The 21,348-nt window shown below is 36.3% G+C and overlaps 1 protein-coding gene across 7 annotated transcripts in view; it reads left to right on the top strand.

Moving 5' to 3' along the window:
* The window catches only part of NRG4 (neuregulin 4), a 28,141-nt gene that overhangs the window by 2,270 nt on the left and 4,523 nt on the right, over positions 1-21,348 (top strand). For 5 of the 7 annotated variants that reach the window (XR_011327029.1, XM_069797907.1, XM_069797909.1 and 2 more), the window contains exons 3-6: positions 3,938-4,003; positions 8,060-8,153; positions 16,193-16,342; positions 21,206-21,285. Coding sequence is in view for 6 of the 7 variants with exons in the window: in XM_069797907.1 (XP_069654008.1) it covers positions 3,994-4,003; positions 8,060-8,153; positions 16,193-16,342; positions 21,206-21,285 (334 nt within the window). In the remaining variant the exon portion in view is untranslated. Of the gene's footprint in view, positions 1-2,850; positions 2,915-3,448; positions 3,567-3,937; positions 4,004-8,059; positions 8,154-16,192; positions 16,343-21,205; positions 21,286-21,348 lie in introns of all 7 variants that reach the window. The other 2 variants (XM_069797911.1, XM_069797910.1) reach the window with 2 other exon arrangements.

Here is a 21,348-nt window from a genome sequence, read left to right on the forward strand (position 1 = left end):
ATTAGCCTACTAAGCAGATGGTGGAATTTTAAATTTTTTTTCCCTTCATTGTTTTCACAACACAAATATTTGAGCTCAGTATTGGGGCAGAATGAGATTTCACCTCTTTTGGATTTTAAGAAAGAATACATAATGCAGTAAAATCCCTTTCTTGAAGACAGCTGTAAGGTGCAACTTCTTCTAAATGAACAAACAATGTATATTTGAAATAGCCATATGACTGAAATGATCTTCTTTAATTTGGGGGAGAGTTTATATAGAGATTAATTTTAAGAATGTTTGAATAGCAAAGAACCATAAACCAAAACCCAAATCATTATTCAGTGCTTTCTTTTTATCTGCCTGAGCTCATTAAGACTTCCAGTTATCATCTTTTGGGGATACTGCATCTCATGGATGCTTAGAATAGTTGGCCATTAAAAGTACACAAAACTAAGTGGCAGTGAGGGTTCTGTTTTAAGTAGATGGGGAGTAAAGCACACAGGTTCATTTAAAGACAAATCTAATGAGTTCAAAAGACTTGTTCCAGGCAGACTCCAGTATGGTGAGATATTAGCACATATTTTTGTTAAAACACTGAGCCCATTGCAGTTTTGTGCCTGAGTGCTCAATTTGCCCAGAAATCCAACAGCAGTTCCCAAAAAAGAAAAAGCTGTGTTCTTTCCTCTAGTGTTTTAGTGCCCAAGAAGCACAAGAGTGTATGAATTTTCTTGTGTGGCCCACTTTAATCTGTGGTTTCTCTGCTACAGAGCAGTAACCCAGTATTTCCATCACATTTGCAGCATTCATTGTGACACACACACACACACATAGAGTTTGTGCTTCATTCAGCAAAGTACTTGAACATACTTTAACTTAGTGATTTAGGATATGGTTAACTCTAAACATGTGATTTAAATTCTTTCTTAAACTGAAGCCGTTGTTAACAGATTCAGACTATGAAAATAAAGATGCCCAGGACTTCCAAGTAATTGAAGAGGCTGAAGTAGTATCAGTTTATATCGGTATACATGGGTGACCTAACTTTAATGTATAAACTAATATAAAAACTAATCTTTCAAACAATGTATAGTTATTATTAATATCAGTTTAGATGACAAAGATGTGGGGAAGAGGGTAGAACTGATCTGAAGTTTTTTCCAACAAGCTGGCACAGAGCAAAATAGGCTGTATTTTAAATTTCAGATTAAAATACTCTAACTTGATATATAATGTAATCTTTCACAAACTCCCAAGATGCATGCAAGACAAGCATTTGAGCATTCATACAATTGGTTTCTGTGAGCATAGGTTACAGCTGTGTCTTAAAAGAAGACACTGAGTTTGTAAAGTGTTAGGTAGATTCACAAATGATCTCTTCTGTTTCTAGTACCAGTTCAGTGCACAGACAGATATAAACAAGTTAGAATGAAGTTTAGCAACAATTTCTGCTATAGCATTTCATTTTCTTTACAATATATCAGCTTACTTTTTCTAATGAGATAGAGAATCCAATTTATTCTTTTTAGGACACTGATACATATTTGAACCTCTGTTCAGAGTGCAACAAACACCCCAGAGAAAAACATGTACTTATAAATACATGACTACCTAATGATTTACTTTTCAGTCTTAAAAAAAAAAAAAAAAGCCATAACTGTGAATGCTGTCAGCAACATCTCTTTTGAAAGTGATCTTTAGACCCAAATTGTGATATTTATTATCAGAACTAAAAGAATAGAATTATGCATACACACATACATCCTCTGGGATTGTCTAGAAAGTATTTTCACCCCCTTCCTTCACCACCCCGTTTCCTTGAATATGCGGGCAACAGAGTTTGAAAATAAACAATTACTAGTCCCATAGCTGCCTTTGAACTGTCTTGTTCTCTGCAGTCAGCTTATAAACAATTCCTAGTACATGTAACAATTAGTCCTAGTCCAAACAGCTGATGAGTTGCATAGCACAGCCATTTAACACACTGATGCAGTTGAAAACTGTCAGCTTCCTCAAAAGAATTTTCTGCTGGATCGTTGGATTTAAGCGTCTCCTGAAAAAGTTCAACTTATACCAGTAGCAGCACCAGAGAGATAGTGAGATGCATACTGATAATAAGATGACGGAAAGGAGATGCGAGATCTCCTTTTTGCAGTTGCAAAATCAAGTTATTTTGTCTGTTCAAGGACCCATATCCTAATTAAATCTGGTAAGGGAGCTAGTCTGAAATTTAGGTTATATATTGTATTTATATTTTTTGTTATGAGAGCTATTGGATATTATACAATTTTGTGGAACATTCTGAGAAAAGGGAAAATAATTTTAAAAGGACAGCTTGCTCCAATAAAATACAAATTTAAATCAGATTTTTGACTGCTGCATATAATATTTTTATGATGCAATTTATAGATACTACATTATGTGAATGTTTCGAATTCAGCAATAAATTGTAGAACTGGTAACCCTAGAAAAATATGCAAGTGATTCTGTGAGTATAACGGGGTGTTACCCTATTCTGTACTGGGCCTCTGTGTGCATGTTTGTCTTTGTTGTAACCTCACCCACATTGCACTATATGTAAATTTGAAGCCTTTTTAACAGCACACACAGAATCCGGATCTTGACTGCTAAAAATAACCATCTCCAGGATGATTTATTTCTTTTAAAAACAGGATTTTAGTTCTGAAGTGAATCATGTTGGTTTGTTTCCTTGTGCCACATGCTATGTTAATTGTACTTGGTTGTGTACACAAAGTAAGCAAAGTTGCATACCTGTGAGACAGCCCAAGAGGACAACCTTTGGGTGGGGACCTTGCTGTTACAGCTCAGTATCACAGGGAACAGCCATTTCAGATTTTCTTGTATGGACAGGACACTTGAAGAGCTAGAGAAGCCATCTGAGGTCCCATGAAAAACAGAACTGTCTGCTTACATAGTAAGTACAAATGCATTATACTTTTTGAAATGGGCCTCTACAGAAAGTTGTCTTTCTATTACTAAAAGCTGAAGTATAGCCAATTATTTCTGGTAAAGTTGATAATTTATTTTATTTCATCATTTAATGGGAAAAAACATCTTTCTTCCAATATAGGACAGTTTGCTTAAATATTTACGTTATGTACACTTTAAAGTATAATTAAGAAAAAAAGAGCAAACATTAAAAAATTATATCTATCATGTTAGGCTTGTTCAGTAACCTATTTGGTACAGTAAACCTTGACTATACCTTACAAGAAAACAGAATATAGCAACGTTAGAGTTGGCACATCTACAGAGTAAGTTTCTTTTTAGCAATGTCAAGTGAAGATTGGTTTCTGTTGAGGCAGAGTTTCCATTCCATATTTGAAAAATAATTGTACAAGTCTTGCCCTTGCTGGGTTCTGCTAAATTCATGGCCTATATTACTAATTTCACCTGACATCCAGACATGAGAAACACTCAAGTGAAACACACACACTCTCTCTCTGAGAAATTACAGATTGGGAAGTTCTTGTTTGTGAAATGCAAGAATTCTACCACCAAGATCTTACCTGACTGAATAACTATCAGTCTGAGGACTGGTTCAATTGTATGCACTATCTTTCAAGGTACAAATGCCAATTTAATTAGCTAGCCAGAAACAATAATGTAGATTGCCTAAAAGCATCAGGTATTACAATTCTGAATAAACATGGCAGTTTGAAAAAAGTGTTCATTGTTTAAATGTGCTTTAGTGTGAATTTGGTTTTACTCTGTAGTACTGCCCTTAGGGGTTCACTGAACTTGACAGTAGACTTGAATGTTTGCCATTAACTGTGAATTAATGGAACTTACGTATAATATAACAGTATATTACAGTCAAAGTACAACAAATGTCTTAGCAGCAACACTGAAAGATGCATTCCAGTAGCTATTTCTTCAGGGGAAAAAAGTCACTAGGATTAAAAATTACATGCTAAATTTACATGTTTGTCTTTAGGTGCCGCTTTGGAAGAATAGCCTCTCATAAAGAATAAAAATTGTTGTCGGAATAATATGCGAACAGGTAATTTCTTCCAAGTCTTTAGTTGGGTGTGTATACATATATAATTAGAATTCATTAAAATTGCATTGATTTTGACAGCTGCCATTGGGATTGTCACAACTGCTCTGTAGGGCTGTCATCACTTACTAGTCGGCAAACTAGAGTTCACCAGTCAGTGGTACAGATTCTCTAAAGAGATGTTTGCTTTGATCAATCCTAATATTTCACAGTTCGTGATTGATTAGCATAGAGTCCAAAGTTGCTTATAAGTGAGGAAGCATGCATCAACCCCTTTATCTTCTGTCAACATTTCCCACTCCTCTCCCTTACCTTTTTTATTTTAGCAGACTTCAGGATAGTCTGTAGTATTTTAGCCTCTGGACTAGGCAAGACAGCTGAGTCAACATGTGGATTATCAAGGCTGACTTGGTTCTTTGGGGGTTAAGGTGGTGCTGAGCCTTTATTTGTTTTTCTTTTTAATAGATAGAACAGTCAGGTTACAAAAGTTTAAATGCAAACAGACAAGATAGTTTAGGGACAGGTTTTTGTGCATGTCCTCAAAAAGAATAATTGAGAATCAGTGTATTTAGAGGCTGCTATTACCTCTGCCAGTTTTAAGTATTCACAGTCTAGTGCTAGAAAGAACAGTCTTGTTTCATTCCTCTCCACTTCTCCTTCCACCAAAACCCAACTTTTTTTAAAAGAAACTTTTGTGTCTTATTTCTCTTTATTTACTCTCACATAGAAGGATATATCAAAATACATATATATATATATATATTCTGTAGAACATATGTTGATAGAGTTTCTACAGTTGTATTAACTGAAAAGCTAAATCTTTTGTATTTTTTTTTAATTGCCCATCGTCACTTGACCTGTTAAACTTTTCTATCTTGATTATGGTAGTCTGAATGTAGTATATATTTGACTTTCAAAGTGTACAATTTGCATTTTTAGATTAATGTAAGGTAATGACTTACCTCACAAAAATCATAACACATTCACTGATGCTAATGTAATTGGGTTTTGGCTTGTATTGAACCCCTTCTGATTCTCCAGTATACTCTTTTGCATCACTGGCTATACATTTAAAGGGATAAACTGTTGCTTTCATAGTTTCCTGTCTATAAATACAGAGCTGTAGCTTTCAAATTTGATCCAAACTACTGCATTTCAGTAAAGTGGGTATGAAGTACAATAATACATATTTTTTGTATTGTAGCAGCGTTAGAGCATCCTGAATTTTCTTTTATTCTCTTTCATAATTCTGTCATCTACTTTATACTGTATTAATCTGGTACTTTCAATAAGTAGTAGCAAAGTATTAATACACAAAATAGAACTAATGAAAAGCACATTGGATGGAAAATGGGGCACCTGATCTACATGGACATAGAGGTTTCTTCAGATATCTCATTACTGGTAAAATTAGGGTTACCATTTTTCCCTTAGTACTGGAAAGAAGTCTAGCTCTAAAAAGAAGTAGCCTATAGAGAAATTGTCTGTAATTACAATCAAAAAGGTTTTGAAGGCTTCCTAGGCACTTTTTGTTCTCTCTCTCCACCTCTCTCCCTTTTCTCTAATAGGCCTAAGACAGAGTGTCTGAGGTATTTTGCCAGAACAGAAATGTCTAGTTGGGCTGCAGAGCTGGTCCTTAATACACAGATCACACCGTAACAGTGAGATAATAATTCTCCCGAATGTTCTGAGACCTGAATGACTTGAGACATTTAATTTTCTTCAGTACCCTACCACTATGCCAGTGTGAGACAGGCCTGTTTTTGCATAAAGATGAAGAAAAGAAATAGAACCATAAGGCAGGATTTTAAGGAGGTTAACAAGTTCTCATTAATTCTCATGAGAATTTCTTTGAAGGCTTTCCATGAGCCGTCTAAAGGGATTTTTTTCTGTGAGGCCTATCTTCTATCATCTTGTTTTTCCATCTGGTAGAATTTCAACAACACTTAACTCCCTCAGATGCTTAATAGTGTGGAGAGCAGGTCAAAGTTGAGAGTTTTGCTTTTTCTCTCTTGATTCTTCTAATTGTATAGATATCCTGATACCCTGTTCATTATTCAATATCCTCTCTTCATTTAAGGAAGGATGTAGCCTTCAATTTAATTACACTGTCACAGAAGTTCCACTGCTACTATGTTTGAATAGACAAAATAATTTATAGTTCCTGTTTAAAAACCTGCTTGGTTTTTTTCTGTTACCATTTTATTCCTATTGCATATACTGTTACCCATGCAAAATAATTTTAAAAGTCTTTCAGTAGTGAACTTGCCGTAAATGAATTGCCCAATAGACAAGCACAGAAAGCTTCAGAGTTAAAATAAATTTCCACTTAACTTCTAACAAGGTAGGGCAGAACACACATTTCTGTTATGCCACATCCTGAGCCAATGCAACAAGGTCAAACATGAACAATCTTTCCAGCCTTACCTCCCTCCCTCCTACAGCTCCCCAATTTATCTGTACACATGCAAAAAGGTCCAGTTACCATTTGGATGCTAGCAATTTGGTAACATGAACGTGAAACTGAATTCCTGTTGGGCTCTGTGGTATAACTGCCTTCATCTTAATATAAGGACTTTACTCACACTCCTTTGTCAATGTGCCATCATAGAAATGGAAGAATGTATGAAAAGAAGGGAGAGTGGAATTACTAGAGATGGACTAGAGCGTAGCAGGATGCACCATGTTTTTGTTGCACAGGGTTAGAAGTAGCTATGCTTTTCTACTACTCTTAGAAAAGTCAGGTTTATTTTGTATACAAAGTTGTAGAAGCTCCTGCTAGGGTAGAATGACTTATGGCCACACTTCTCACTTTTTTCTGCAGGAATAAACGGAACCCTAACTCTTTCTTGAAAGGACAAATAAGAAAATTAAAATCTTGATTCCACTTAGACAACACTATATTGTGTATAGAACATATCTTCTATACATAAATAGTGAGACAGCAGAATTCTTATTTTCAGAATTTCTGGGAGAAACAACAGCAAAAACAACACCTAAAGTGTGAGTTAACACATGATTCTCACACTTGTGATGTCAGAAGACTGCTCTATTTTTCTTTTGATTGAGATATTGTGGTTTCGTAAGATTGAAGAAATATATAAAAATATATATGCATATATATAAAATGAGTTACCGATGCATTAAATGTATCATAAATATATGCAGTCCAACTTCCAAATTTAGACTGCTTTCAAAAAGAGTGAAACGGTACAGTTAGATATTCTTTTTAAGCATAAAATGGACAACTGCTGCTACAAGTGCCAACATTAGTATCCTTTATTTGGGGTTTTATTAGAATGCCTAATTGTGTTTAACACACTAACAATTCATATAAGAAGCCTACTGAGTTAGGAAAAAGCCTTTCTGAGATCTGTGGAAATCACATTTTAACAGGCAGTCTTCTACATAAGTGACACTTCATAGGCTAGCTCCTCCATTGATTGTTAAAAATTGGGGTGGGAAAACCTGGTGGTGTCCAACTGCGCTATGATTCAGCTCTTAATACAGCCTGAAGCAGTCTCAGAATGTCCAAGTCCACACCTGAGACTATTCTGGGTTTATCTGTACTGACTCTCTCCCATAGAAGCTAGTTAAGCTAAAGATAGTTTGTACCGCTGGAACAGGACAAACCAGGCTTCATATAGGACATCGTGTGTATCACTGTACTCACTATGGTTTGTGGTCATGAAAGGCAAATGAAGTAACGGAGAATTCAGAAGTTCGTCTCACTGCAAGAGAAATTTTGCACTTATTCCTATAATTAGGTGCTTCATGTCTGATATGGTGATAAATTTGTGATCTTTTTGCATATCATTACATGAAACAATTCTGCAAGGTAGATAGTACTATATGTTGCTGGCCTCAAAAGCAAGACTGGTACCTTATTTATTCATAGGGTGGTTTTGTTTGTTTGTGGTCGTTTGTTTTGGTGGTTTTTGTGTTTTTTTCTAAGGAAGCCACCCCCACTCCCCAAAAGTATAATTAAGATCTGCTTTTACTGATAGCAATACAGAAGTCTCTATTTTTCTCTGTGTTTGTTTTGGTCTTGTTTTTAAGATCATGAAGAACTCTGTGGCACCAATTATGGATCTTTTTGTCTAAATGGAGGGATTTGTTATATGATTCCTACTGTATCCAGTCCATTCTGCAGGTCAGTGAAACTAAAGTTTGTGTGTTTAAGTACTGGACAGTAGCTGTCTAAAGACTATTTCTCCATTTTGCTTCTTTAAGAAGTTACTGTTAAAACATTATATAAAAGAAAATACTTATTACCTATGGCTGTTCCAAATTCAGTAATTCATGCTCAGATTACTTATCTAGCTTGCAGAGGCATGACAATAGGAGAGAAATCAATGTGTATACTTGTTTGACAGGTGCAACAGTACTCAATTACATATGCATTCAGGAAGATATCTATATTTAGAGCCATATTTTGTCCCCTCATTACAATACAGAAAGGCACAAAATACCCTTTGCCTAGTGGAGTATATACTGTAGGAAAGGCATTCAGAAAGGCAAAGTACATTCCCAGTTTTTCTTCCAGATGAATTATAGTGCAAAAATTCTTACAACATAAAATGGCCTGACCTGAACAAAATGAGGAGGCACAAAAAGGAATATAATATTTTAAGGGGGGAAAAAAGAATGTAATTCAAGACTTACTGTGTTCTCTGAATCTCACTGAAATACTACTCAAAGGGCAGCTTTTCAGTGACAGTCAAAGACCACTTGATAAAGAAATATCAAGGCAGCAAATATAGATACTTCTTAGTATCATTCATTTATGGGACCACTCTTCTTTTTGAAGCCCATGTAGCACACTGTTATCATTCATTTATGGGACCACTCTTCTTTTTGAAGCCCATGTAGCACACTGGTATCATTCATTTATGAGACCAATCTTCTTTTTGAAGCCCATGTAGCACACTGGAAAAGAAGCACTTCCTATTTTTGCGTGTGGATACGTTTCTTGCATAAACACAGCCCTATCCTTTTATTTTCTCATTTACCAAGACATAAGAAGATGCAAAATTAACTTCTAATTTTTCATGGTTCTGCACTTACTGAGTTATTGTTCATCGAAATAAACTATGGTTAATTTAATGGGTTTACTTAACATAATAATGGGCATTCAGATGCGTATTACATACACTTAAGGATATTACCTTTTTTTCTTCTGTGGCAACTTCTGCTCCCTCTTCAGTCTTGAGCTATAACTAACGATAACCAGATGAAACAGTTGAAGAAGGAAACAAAATCTTTTCTGAGATGCCTAATTAAAGTATTTCTTTCTTTTGTTTGGGACAGTTCAGTTTAAACATTTACAACTCAAGCATGTAAACTCATCCAGTAGATGAGGAGAGAAGAGGCAATTTTGTGGTAAATGCTCACTGAAAAATATACACAGCATGTCACTGTCATTAAGCATATTGTCCAATATCATACAGTGAATCAGATCCAGAACTAAGGATAAAGCTCAGAAGTGCTGTATGATGATGATTTATTCTAACTGCTAAACCTTGCAAGCTTATGCGATCTAAAATGACTACTACACACACAAAAAGTAAAACACATTGAAATACGCATGTTTTTTCCCTAGAGGGAATCCCATATTATTGATACTAAAATACTTAAATGAAAAAAGAATGGTTAGACTAAACAGCATCAGTTACACAATTTCCAAGCACCCTCTCAACTATGGCTAGACTATGTAATGAGGAAGGTGTATTTAATGCAATAACTGTAAATATGAAGTAACAAATACTCAAAACAATTCATTGTTCAGGATCACAAACTAGTCAGTGTAGGTAATTTCCACTTTAAAAGGGCTCCAAATGAAGTAATTTGTAATTCAGGTACTAGAGGATTTTATAATCTGCTGAAGCAGAAAAGTAACATCTTAAGAGCATTTCTGTTATACTCAGGCAACCTTATTGCATTTAAATTATCAAGTATTTTTCTTATGTATCTAGTGGTTGATTATGAAGTTATATGGGTATTTAAATAGCAGCATTCTATTTAAGCATGTCCTCATTCCAAGCATGTTCCTTAATCAGTCAGAGAAGGCTAATTATAGATGAGAAAGGTTTTGTTTACACACAGATATCTTAGTAATCAGCAGTGATGTGAATAGAAACAACAGAAAAAAATGCATCACTATTCAGCAGAATTCAGAAGAATATTTGGTGCTTTGGAACTTCAGGACTGGCATCATCACACAGTTGCGCAAAGTTTCTTTGACGCAGGTTTCTGCCAAATCCAACCTAAAGCTTCCAAGTGTTCTCAGATGATCATCTCCCACCAACAGAAAAATTGAATTGGTTTTAGAATCAAAGGCTGAATGATTGTTAGTACAGCATTGATTAAAAGGGGGAAATGGAGAAAGAACAGACTAACAAACTCTAAAAATACCTTAAAACACATTTGCCTTGACATGCTACTTATTTACACAAATGTGTTGTGCTAAACTTAGTCCAGATTACCTGATGCAACATCATTGGAAGTAATTTCACAATGTAACTAGGAAAATTGCATCATTCTTTAGAAATATATATTTTGTAGCACACTAACAAATTAAGAGCCGCTGTTTACTTTTGGAATTTCAGGGTTTTCTACCATTCAGAAATGGCTATATATGTAAGGTAGAGATTTAATAGAAACAAAACATTAGTTGACCCCCCCTCCCCTGTGCAACATTAGCAGATTTTAAATACAGCCGATGTGTGTTGAAACATGAAGTTGCTCAGCTGCCATCTTCCCTCATTCCTTTCCTAACAATGAGTTAATGTTCTGAGCAGTGAAAGGCACACCTGTCACCATAAACAAGATGAGCTTCAAACCCAGGAATGCTCGAATGTACTAAATAAACATGCAGCAGAATGGAGAAGGATGGAAAAGCAGCTGCCTCAGGTGTATCATAAAACATGAGGCTGAAAGCTGTTTGCCTCAGCACCTGGTGCATAACTGTCCCATAATCATTAATTAATGCAGTGCAGAATTAAGTGAAGATTTGGTTGTCTGAGGGGAAGCTCTGGTACTTCCATTTTGTCTTACACATGGCAGATTTCTGGGAGCCTTCTTTCTGTATTTCAGACTAAATACAGATGGTATAAGACCACACAAACACTGCTCCTCTGCTTCTGAGGGCAGTACACACAAAAATTAATAGTGAATGCTCTCCTTTTGAGGAAGGGATGATATTCTGCAGAGGGCAGTGCATTCCAGCTAAGTACTGCAAGGAACAGAGGCAGACCTTTGAAATCTCCCTGAAATTCCTATGTATGGTTAAAGGATCTCTCTCCTTTCCCTTTCCTTTGCTTCTACCTTAATCCAATCTCTCCTCCACCTTTCCTATGCTAAAGCAATAAATCCCCTGCATATTCCTTCTATCACTTTCTATATACCCCATCCTTGTCTGGCTCTTTCTCTGAGATGGGTCCCTCATTCTCTTTTTCAAACGTCCCCATGAGTGATATATTTGCTGTGCCGTAAGCCTTCAGAATATACACACTGCAAGTTGCCAGTGAACGGTTTCCCACTCATCTGGGCTTTTCTTCTTTCTCTGCCTCCAAAACTATACTTTTGCATACCCCAGGCTCTTCTGAAAACTAGGTGTCCAATTAGTATTTTTCAGTTCTGCTTTTAGCTTGAAAATAGGAACAAAAGTTAGAATACACACCGAAAATATAGCCAAAAAAAGTCAGTAATTAAAATTTTTCTTAATGGGACATAAAATATAAAATGTAACATTATCTTATGTGTTTGAAAAGTATTAGTGATCAGAATTAATGTCACTGCCAGATATGGTTAAGCTTGCCATATAAACACATAGCTAAGGGAGTTCCAGGGGAAAATAACCCATTCTTTCAACTTCTCTCCAGTAGTAGCATTTTTATTTCACTCTTTATGTATATGAATACAGCTTCAAAGTAACAGTTTTGAAGCTCCTCTGAACACAAAACTTTTTAAAAAGCTGCTTAGGTCTTCCAGTTAACTTTGCCACTGCTTATTCACTTTGGCTTTAAATTCTTTTTCATACTTACTAGATGCCCTTAGAGTGTATGGATTAGGACAACTTCTAGGAGCCTGCTACAGACTGAAGATTATGGTGATTTTTGAAGCTATCATCAGCCATGTAATCTGAATTGCATTGACAAACAGATAATTTTTTAGCTGTCTTTTTCTGCTTAGAGCTTTGTATTTACATGCAAGTAATTTTTATACCAAGAAGCATCCAGGTTTTTCCTGACTAAAGGAAGACTAAATGAAAACTGAAGTCAAGACTCTTATAGTATAATACTAAGCAATGGGAGTCTGTGTGCATATTTCACTCAAATCCTACTTCAATTTTTAACATCTGTCAGATACTTGCTTATGATGCCCACCTTAAGAGTCTGGAAGAGAAAGAAACCTTACCTTCTTACCTAAATCAGACAGGCAGTAGATCATTTGCACTGTCTCATGAACTGCATCTGCAAATGACAGCAGTAATGCCTTGTGTTACTGGAGGGCTGTTATGCTTTACTGATTAGATTGTAAAGGATCAATATAATTGCAGACCCCCAGTCATCTCCTGACATCTTATCCAATGCAGTCTATTTCCTTCCACCTTGTATTGATGCTGATGTGAGTAGTTTTGATTAGTATCCTATGTTGAAAGATTCTGTGGATTTCTTTACATATCTTATGTTAGTGTTTTGTCTTCAGCACAGCTCCTATAGTAAGTTTGTATACAACAGTTAAGGCTGGCTCATACCATCTGACAAGAGGTGTGGGCATGTGTGCATGCATGTGCAGGCATCTAGGAAAGCAGAAATCTGGATGCTATCTGAAAATGGGAGTTTCTAGTCTCACAGCTTTTCCTCAAACATTTAAAGGCTGTTGTCTTTCAACTCTGATTGAATTAGAAATTCTAATTTCTTAGAGGAGGAAAGACCTTTTTTCCATTTTAAAAATCAACTGTGGAATGCTACATAGTAGGACCATTTAAAGCCAACAGACAGCATGTGCTGAAACAGCAGGCTAACAGCATGCAGATGATGCTGTGCAACAGCAACACCTGGCCTAGTGACCACAAGACTTTATTAGCGTAACTCCCTCTTACTATAAGCTAGAAGCAGGCTTCTCTGTCTTTTGCACTCACTCATTCAAGTGCAGAAGCACAGTTGCCTGCCATGTTAACAACTGCCAGTGTGTCATGCTTAACTTGTGCTGTACTTTTAGGCATCCATTATAAACAAGATAAACTATGAGTTGCTACTGACTTTTAAGGCTGTGTATAATAAGACTGACTACCTCTAGGAGAGACTGTTTAGATACTATCAGTCTGGATTATGTTCATAGCCCACATGCTTGTTAGAGACTACTTTTCTGTCTTGCTTGCAGTCACTGTGCATGTAACTCCACTGAAATTATTAGAGCTCTGCTAATGCAACAGGATAAGCAGATCTTCTCAGTGAGTTCCACTGCTAATTATTGAAGTCTGCTTAATTTCCTTCCCACCAATTTTAGGAAAGGACTTATGGTAGAAATATTCCACTCTCTGGCTTGTCTTAAAGCATCGGTTCCTTCTATATTTAACATAGTCCTTCACCTGTCTGTACATCAGCACTGATGACTTTATAAAAGCTTGTGCAAGCTGATATTTGAACATCTGTATTTTCAGAAATGCCCTAACTGTAGCAGAGCCTGTTGGTAGGGTCACATTAGCTATAATTTTGTTTATTTAAATGTAACCAAGAGATACCTCATCTCAGTTTTCTTGTTTCTATGAAAACCTCCATCATTTTTAGGTTATATGGCAGTATTTTCTACATAGCATGGAATCACTTTCAGCAAGTGTCAACAGGTCAGCCTAGAGAAAGTGGATGGGTAGCTTTGTAATCCCTAATCCATTGCACACAGTTAAACAGATACTATCAAACTGGCAAGTCATGGAAAACATGTTTCTAAAACTTTTGTTACGTCCAGGAAGAATTAATAGGTTCAGCATCCAGGATGTTTAAGTTTTATATGTGCTTTTTTAGTGTAGGTCTTTTTCCCTTCACTATAACCTTGGATCCATATTGGCTCTAGTTTTCCCCTTACAGTCTTAGACCTTCCGGCTCCTTTCCCTCTTGAAGACTTGTGACTATCTTAAGCATCTAGTTCTGTTTTCTATTTAGGAGAAAGTGGCTGCAATCTCAGTGACCTTTTTGCTACACTGTCATCACACTCCCAGTTTTTTTTCCATGGTCTTTTGCAGAACATGAGTATGGCTTCCATGCACTGTTCATGCCAACTCACTCTACTGTATCACAACAATTCTCTAACCCTAGCCTTTTACCTAAATCCTACATGCAACTCTCTTCAGCTGGGACTGTCTTTCTTACTCCTGCTTCATTTTTCTCTTCTATAGGCTACTGACTTACTCCCATTACACTCATTCTCTAGAACTTTTCCATGAGCCTTAATTTGATGCCAAAACCTATTTATTTTTTCTTTCTATATCATTTTAGCCTTGCATTATTCTCTAGTTTTCATTGGTATTCAAGAATACTTCTATGAATTTTATATTCCATTTTCTATCCCTGTTATTCTATTCAGCTCTCCAAAGCATTTCTCCCTCACTTGCTAGAGAACAATGCCCCACTCAAACTACACTTCTATTCTTAAAGTATTCTACAGTATTTCAGAAATAGGCCACTGAAATGCCACTATACTTACAGTAAATATCTGGAACATTATCTCAAGCAATCAGAGCAGTCTGCCTACCCTTCCTTCTCCCAGCAGTCAAACATAATAACTTTGAAAAGTCTCACACTGTCCTTAGTAAATGGTGGCTGTTTGATCAGTTGCACAGCTTTAATATGATGATAATTAAATCTTTTTTCTAGTGTCTAAATCTTCTATTTTACTTCCAAAGGCAAAGAATTAAAAGAAATGGTAGTAATTCTTTGTGCAGTAGTTTAGACCAGTAGTACTGAAATAGTGGTCCATAATCTACAGAAAGTTGTGCTGGGAGTCACATCAAGCATGTGTGTTCATATGTTCACAGTGATCCATTTGTCTTATTTAGATATACTAGACATACATCTTTTTTGTCAGTTCCTCCCCATTCCGCCTTCTTATCCCTCATCTGAAATTATACCTTGCAGCTGCCAATGGCAGTTGAGAACTTCAAGTATGTTACGGAGTTCAGCCCATTTTTCTCAGCTGGAGCCTGAAATTGCTTATGTCACAGATTATTATGACTTCAGTGCCAGAAATAGCAAGAAGGAGCAAGATCTTTAGTAATACAAAGAGAGAAGCAAATTTACATACATAAAAGGCACATGCAGAATGTCGTGATTAAATGAAGTGCTTTCCATTTTCTGTAATGCAATAAATTCCTTAAGAAAACTGAGCAGAATAAGTGCAAAACATAAGACAAATGAAGATTAGTTTAGCTTCAACCTATCCATTTTTGACTCAATATGAGTTACTAAGCCATTTTACTTATTTTTAATAAAATATCATACCATTTTACCATGGTAAAATACCATATTCATTTTAATCCTTTCTTCAGAAGAAGTTTTCAGAAACTCAATATGTAAAATAAGCATAGTAGAGAAGACTTTTAGCTAGGTCTCTCCAAGAGAGGGTCATTCACCAAGCATGTAACATGTTCTGGCATGAATTATTACACTGCATAAACTACTTTTGCAATTTAAGGTGTACTGTGTCTCAATGAATTCCCATTTCCTTGATCTATTTAGCTGGCAGTACTAGCTCTTCAACAAAGCAAGCTAGAAAGTTACATGAAAGGGGAAAAAGAAGCATGACTACTGTGTGAGAACCAGTGGGATGACACAGTTAACACTAAAGAGGCGGATTTAATTCATTAACTCTGCCAGTGCAGGAGGCAGATTTAACTGCAGGGTACACCATTGTGAAGTATATTGCTAATCCAGTGAATGTATTAAGATATGGTTTAATATATAAAAGCAGTATGGATCAGAATATAAACTTGATGCCGAACATGCCCAATTCCCTCTGTTCCAGAAATACAAGGTGAATGGAAATTCCATAAGAAAATATGCTTTGAAGCAAATATAAACCTTGAATTACACTATAACAAGTTCTCTCCCACTTAAGACCAAAAGAAGCCTTTGTGCTTTTCATATTAGATGACAAGTTATCATCTAATCTGAATAAAACTTGGTTTCCCAGGTGTATTGAGAATTACACAGGAGCCCGTTGTGAGGAAGTTTTGCTGCCCAGCATCAAGTCCCAAACAAAAGGTGACCTGTTTGCAGCTTTCTTGGCTTCACTTCTTCTTCTAGGAGTTCTTGTAATTGGAGCATTCTACTTCCTTTGCAGGTAAAAGTGCTTCAGAGTGCTGAAGCTATTTAATCAAGTAGAAATTTCTTCTGGTAATCATGTACTAATTATTTGAATGTAAAAGTATGTAATGAATTATCCATAAGGTTTGTATGGTTATTCAGCATAATTAATGTGGATGTCTCAACTTGTTGCTCGTAATATTTTACTTCCTGGCTTGTTCCTGGCTTTACTTCAATGTCTTTTCTAAGCTATTACTTATAACTGCTTTCTAAAAAAATACATGTAGTACACCCATTTTTGAGAGATTTTACAGTCTACCTAGAGTTAGTGCTAACATTTTAAAACATTAGTCAACCCTTATGCTGTCCAAAGATTGAGAAGGAGAAGCAAATTACCAAAGCAACTGGGGATCAGAAACTGTTCCACTGCATTGAACTGGCAGCCAAACCAACTGCTGCCATTAGCTCACGATTCCTTTACAGCTCCTGGTTTAAAAAGGAAAACTAAGGAAAGAATTGAATTCAAGAATAATGTCAAGTAGATGTTTATTAACTAACTAACATCTAGAACATATCAGAGGACTAACTCATTTATCAGGATGATCCATGTCTGAGTAGCATGAAGATGTCAGTGCTAGACAGCACGTGCTGCAATAGCATTTTAGGCATATGAGGACTTTGAATGAAAACACGTAAGCAGTTACTGCAATAAAGTCAACTATTTGATGCTGTACATATATCAGTACAGTATATCAGTACACTTTATACCAAACCCAGACAAACTTACTGTCTTCACTTACTCTCTGCATTTATATATGCAAGTCAACCTCCTACGTCCCCTCTTGTTTTTAGAGTACAGCACTTTTTGTAAGAGCTCATTTTGTCATATACTGTTAAAATGTATTTATGGCTTTACGAGGCAACTTACGAGCCCTTGTAATTCTTAGCCATCACAGACTTGCAGCCTCTTCCTCTTTCTCCTGTGCTGCATTTCTCCTTGGTTATGATAACCTAAGGTTCTTGCAATTCTGTTCTCTGCTCTCCCATAATCACATTGCCAAATCAACCTCTCTGATCAGTGCCTTTCAATGAGCAACCTTTGGAATAGCGGGTCTAGTTTTACCTCAGCTGCTGTCATGGAAACCCATTGAATGCCAGTTTTTCCCATAGCTGAATATATTTAGAAGAGTGAGAGACCATTTGATAAAACAGAGTTTGTATAAAAAAACCCCCTTGTTGTAGAGGATAGCCCCCAACTTAGTCATTTTAGTTAAATTAATCCTGTCTGAGCAGTGGAACACCACAGCAGTTGTTTGCTAAAGAACATTTGCAAATTACTATAAAGTTATTAGAATAGAATACAGCTTTAACTAAAGCAAAATTAATTCAAGTCTCATAGAGGTACAGAGAGTATTTCCTCAGAAGTAAAGCTTGTCTCTGAGAAAAGAAAAAAAAAGTCTTCAGAGAGCAGAGAATTCAGAGTCATCTGTTAAGACATCCCTTTCCTCTGGCATACAGTAAAATTAGGGGAAGGCTGGAGACACAATCTACTGAGTTGACCTCTACTGAGGTCAAAGAGTCTTGCATTGCAAAGTACAGAAGCTTGGAATAACAGCAATGACAGGTCTGTGCAAGTCTTTTAGTCGACAATTTGAAGATGAACCTCAACTACTCTATTTCGTTATAGGAAATCAGTTTACTCAGGCTTTACCTAAGTGGCAGAACAAGTAGTAGGGCCACTTTATTAGAAAAATAATAAGGGCAGCAACTCAGTCTTAACATAGTTGCCCTTGAACCTATCTTACATATCAGACTAGCTTGGGAAATCTCATAAAATCATTATTAACTTCTTTAGTATAAAGAAAAGAACCTAACTGGCTTACCTTTACACTTCAGAGGCTGATATAGCACAATCATCTTCTGCTAGAGAACTCATCTATGAAAGAGACACTTTACATCTAAAAGTCCTTATTTCTTGACTGAAGTGACCAACATGTAAGAGGAGTCTCAAGTGGATACTTTAATCTACCCCCCTCTTTTCAGCTGTATAAACAAGGATTATTGCTAGCAGCTGTCATTAACATTATTATAATTATTTTTTTCTCAAATTTGATGTATCACCTGTATCATAACATTCTGGAAGAGAGTAGAATTAGGGCTTGTAAGAGTTAGCTGAGAGTTTTTGTCATCCTTGACTTGTCCTCTTGACAGGATATATTAAATTTAAAATGTTAAGAGAAATATTGTGCCATCAAGCTTCCATTATTACACTTTACTAACAAATATGTTTGATCCATAATCAGAAAGCAGAGAGTTTTTTCCCCTATATTGTGTGTTAGTAAGCATTTCTGTGGCTCTTTCAGCAGAGGATTCTAGCGTGGTTTTAGTATAAACAGTAATGCAATTGAAGGGATGCAGAAGAGGAGATATTAATTGCAATTTAGGACACAGAAACTGAATCCCTAAAATTATACATAAAATTTTTCAGAATTTAGGAAATCAGTGCTCTATTTTCTTGTCCCTGTCACCACTTGTACCCCCCTTCCTTTCCAAGTTTTCTTCCTCTCAGGCTGCTTGGGGCAGATTTCAGGACCAGGCATGTGCAAGTGCTTTTAATGCTCCCTACAAACAAATCTGTTCAGCATACAAGGGTGGAGAGAAAGGATTTCGTTGCTCTGCTTATAAAACCAAAACATAAGTAATAGTAAAAGTAACCGATAAAAGAAAAGTGCTGCATAGGAGAAGCTCTGGGTGAACAGCGGGACATAATTCTCCTTTTATATTTAGATGAGTCATCACATTTTTATCAGCCGAGGATTTGTTTTTTCCAATCTGCCAACAGTCTGCTGTTAAGCTGATTTCATGCTGTACTTGATTATTTACCAGGATTCATTAAGATGGTATGGTTTGGGAAAGCAAACCTACAAGGAGAAGGAGAGAGAATCAAAGATAATGAAGAAACAGTATTTGAAATGGCTAGAGGGCGAGAATGATGGAAAGTAGAACAAAATAAAGATAGAGGAAAGGAACTGAAGGTCTGAGTGAAAGGAACAGCAGAGAATGGAGGGAGGGAAGAGGGAGAGTGGTCAAGGACTGGTGACAAAAAAAAGCAGCTTAAAACTGGAAAAGATAAACAGTAGTCTGGGGTTAAACCTCCCCCTGTTGCTGGAACCTGCTGAAGGAAAGGCTACTGTAGAGCTATCTCAGTGAGTCTCAGGTCAATAGAATATAATTATTTAGGTAGTAAAGTGAGTAGCTTTAATTTACTTTCTGAAAAAATGATGAGGCATGCTGTTGCAAAGAGAAGACTATGCTTTTATGTCTCCTCAAAGATGACTCTTGTAAAACAATTTTATATCATGTTGTAGGAATTCGTAAGAATAGTACTGTCCGCACCCAAAATTAATGTGAAAACCAGTTCAGTACATTAGCTTCTATGTTACCTTATCAAGTTTTCTCCAGGAATGTGTTGTTTCATAGGCAATGAATGTCGCTTCTCTGTCAAAGGGGGAATCCCGATCTTTAAAGAGCATGCTCAGTTCCGTTTGCTACATTCCTGTAAAAGCTCAGCACATAAAACTATTGCTATTTCTAACTACTGGGAGTCACTAGAAGATACAGCATCATGCCAACTATTGTATTTTAGCAAAGATACTCAAATATTTACATCGTGAATGTAAAACTTATCCATATATATATATATAAAATCAGAACTGTTTTTATGAGAGCGATTTACTATTTAACGCTGAAAAAAATGTCTTGGATTGGAGTAGGCTTCTGTGCAGCTTTAGGCCCAGGAGCTGCATAACCTGTTAGCAGACCAGAGCGTGTAGAGGTAGAGCAAATCCAGATCTAGCTGCCCTCTATCTTGAAACAAACACATACACACACACACCACCAACAAATAGTACCGATAAAGCCTGTTGTTTTGACCTGGGGAAAACAGGAACGTATGCAAAAATCCTTGCTATTGCATTGTTACTGAGATAACAAATGGCCTATTTTGCTAAGCAATTCACCTATCAATACAGGTCCATCTGGCCTTCTTTCTCATATTGCACAAGTGTTACTGGAAAAAGAATAAGAAAGGTACCGATTAGTATAGATTCCACATAAGCCAGCTTTTATTTAAAAACAATGTAGAGGCCTGAATGCCACACACACAGCTTAGAGGAACAGAAAAAAACCTAGGGAAAACTAAAATAAATCTGCAGTTCATTTCTATGCTTTATTGTAAGTCCATGTTGAAATACCAAATTACCTGTAAGGTAAGTGTATATTGATGAACAGGAACTCAGCCAGCCAAAACAACAGGGTCTAGGAATAAAGCCATTTAAGCAGTCCAAGACAACAGACTTTGTGGAGGAGTTATATCACCACAGGACACAAACTGGACAGCAAGGGGAATAGCTCATGACTCTTCTCAAGAGAGCAGATGTCTAATTACTATTAAAAGAAAGGGACAGAGACAGCAAGAGATCAGTTCTATTCAAAAGATCTGTTTCTCCTCAAGAAAGTGTGGAAAATATCCCATTATTGGTGTTTTACTTCCAAATGCTAAGAGAGTTAATGATAAATTAAATAATTTTGTGATATCTACTAACTGCTTAAATAAAGACCTGAGAAATCAGACAAACAGGAACATTAACTTCAGGAGAGAAGCCATGCAGTTCTGAATGCTGTGCCTGCCTCTGATCTCTGTTCTTCTCCCTCAAATACGTGCTTCTCAAAAATGCTGTGTATTAACTAGAAAGTAATTGCAGAAGATCCATGTAACTTTTTCCAGTAGCATCATTCAACTAATTTGTTTCTGATAACTTTTTTTCACTCTGTGTGTGTTTTGGTTTTGTTTTGTTTTGTTTTTCCTCCCTGTTGTCTGGTTTTTGTTTCTTACGGTCAGGAAAGCTTCTATTCCGAGGACGAGTTCTTCAGAGTGTGGTGCCAACCTGGTTGAAACTACAAGCAGCAATGGCTGCAACAGTGAGTATATTTAAAGTTCAATGATTGAACTCCATAAGGAAGGCTGGGGAGGAAGTTTTCTTT

Source organism: Haliaeetus albicilla, chromosome 12 (assembly GCF_947461875.1).
Source record: "Haliaeetus albicilla chromosome 12, bHalAlb1.1, whole genome shotgun sequence".
Classification (NCBI taxonomy): Eukaryota; Metazoa; Chordata; class Aves; order Accipitriformes; family Accipitridae; genus Haliaeetus; species Haliaeetus albicilla.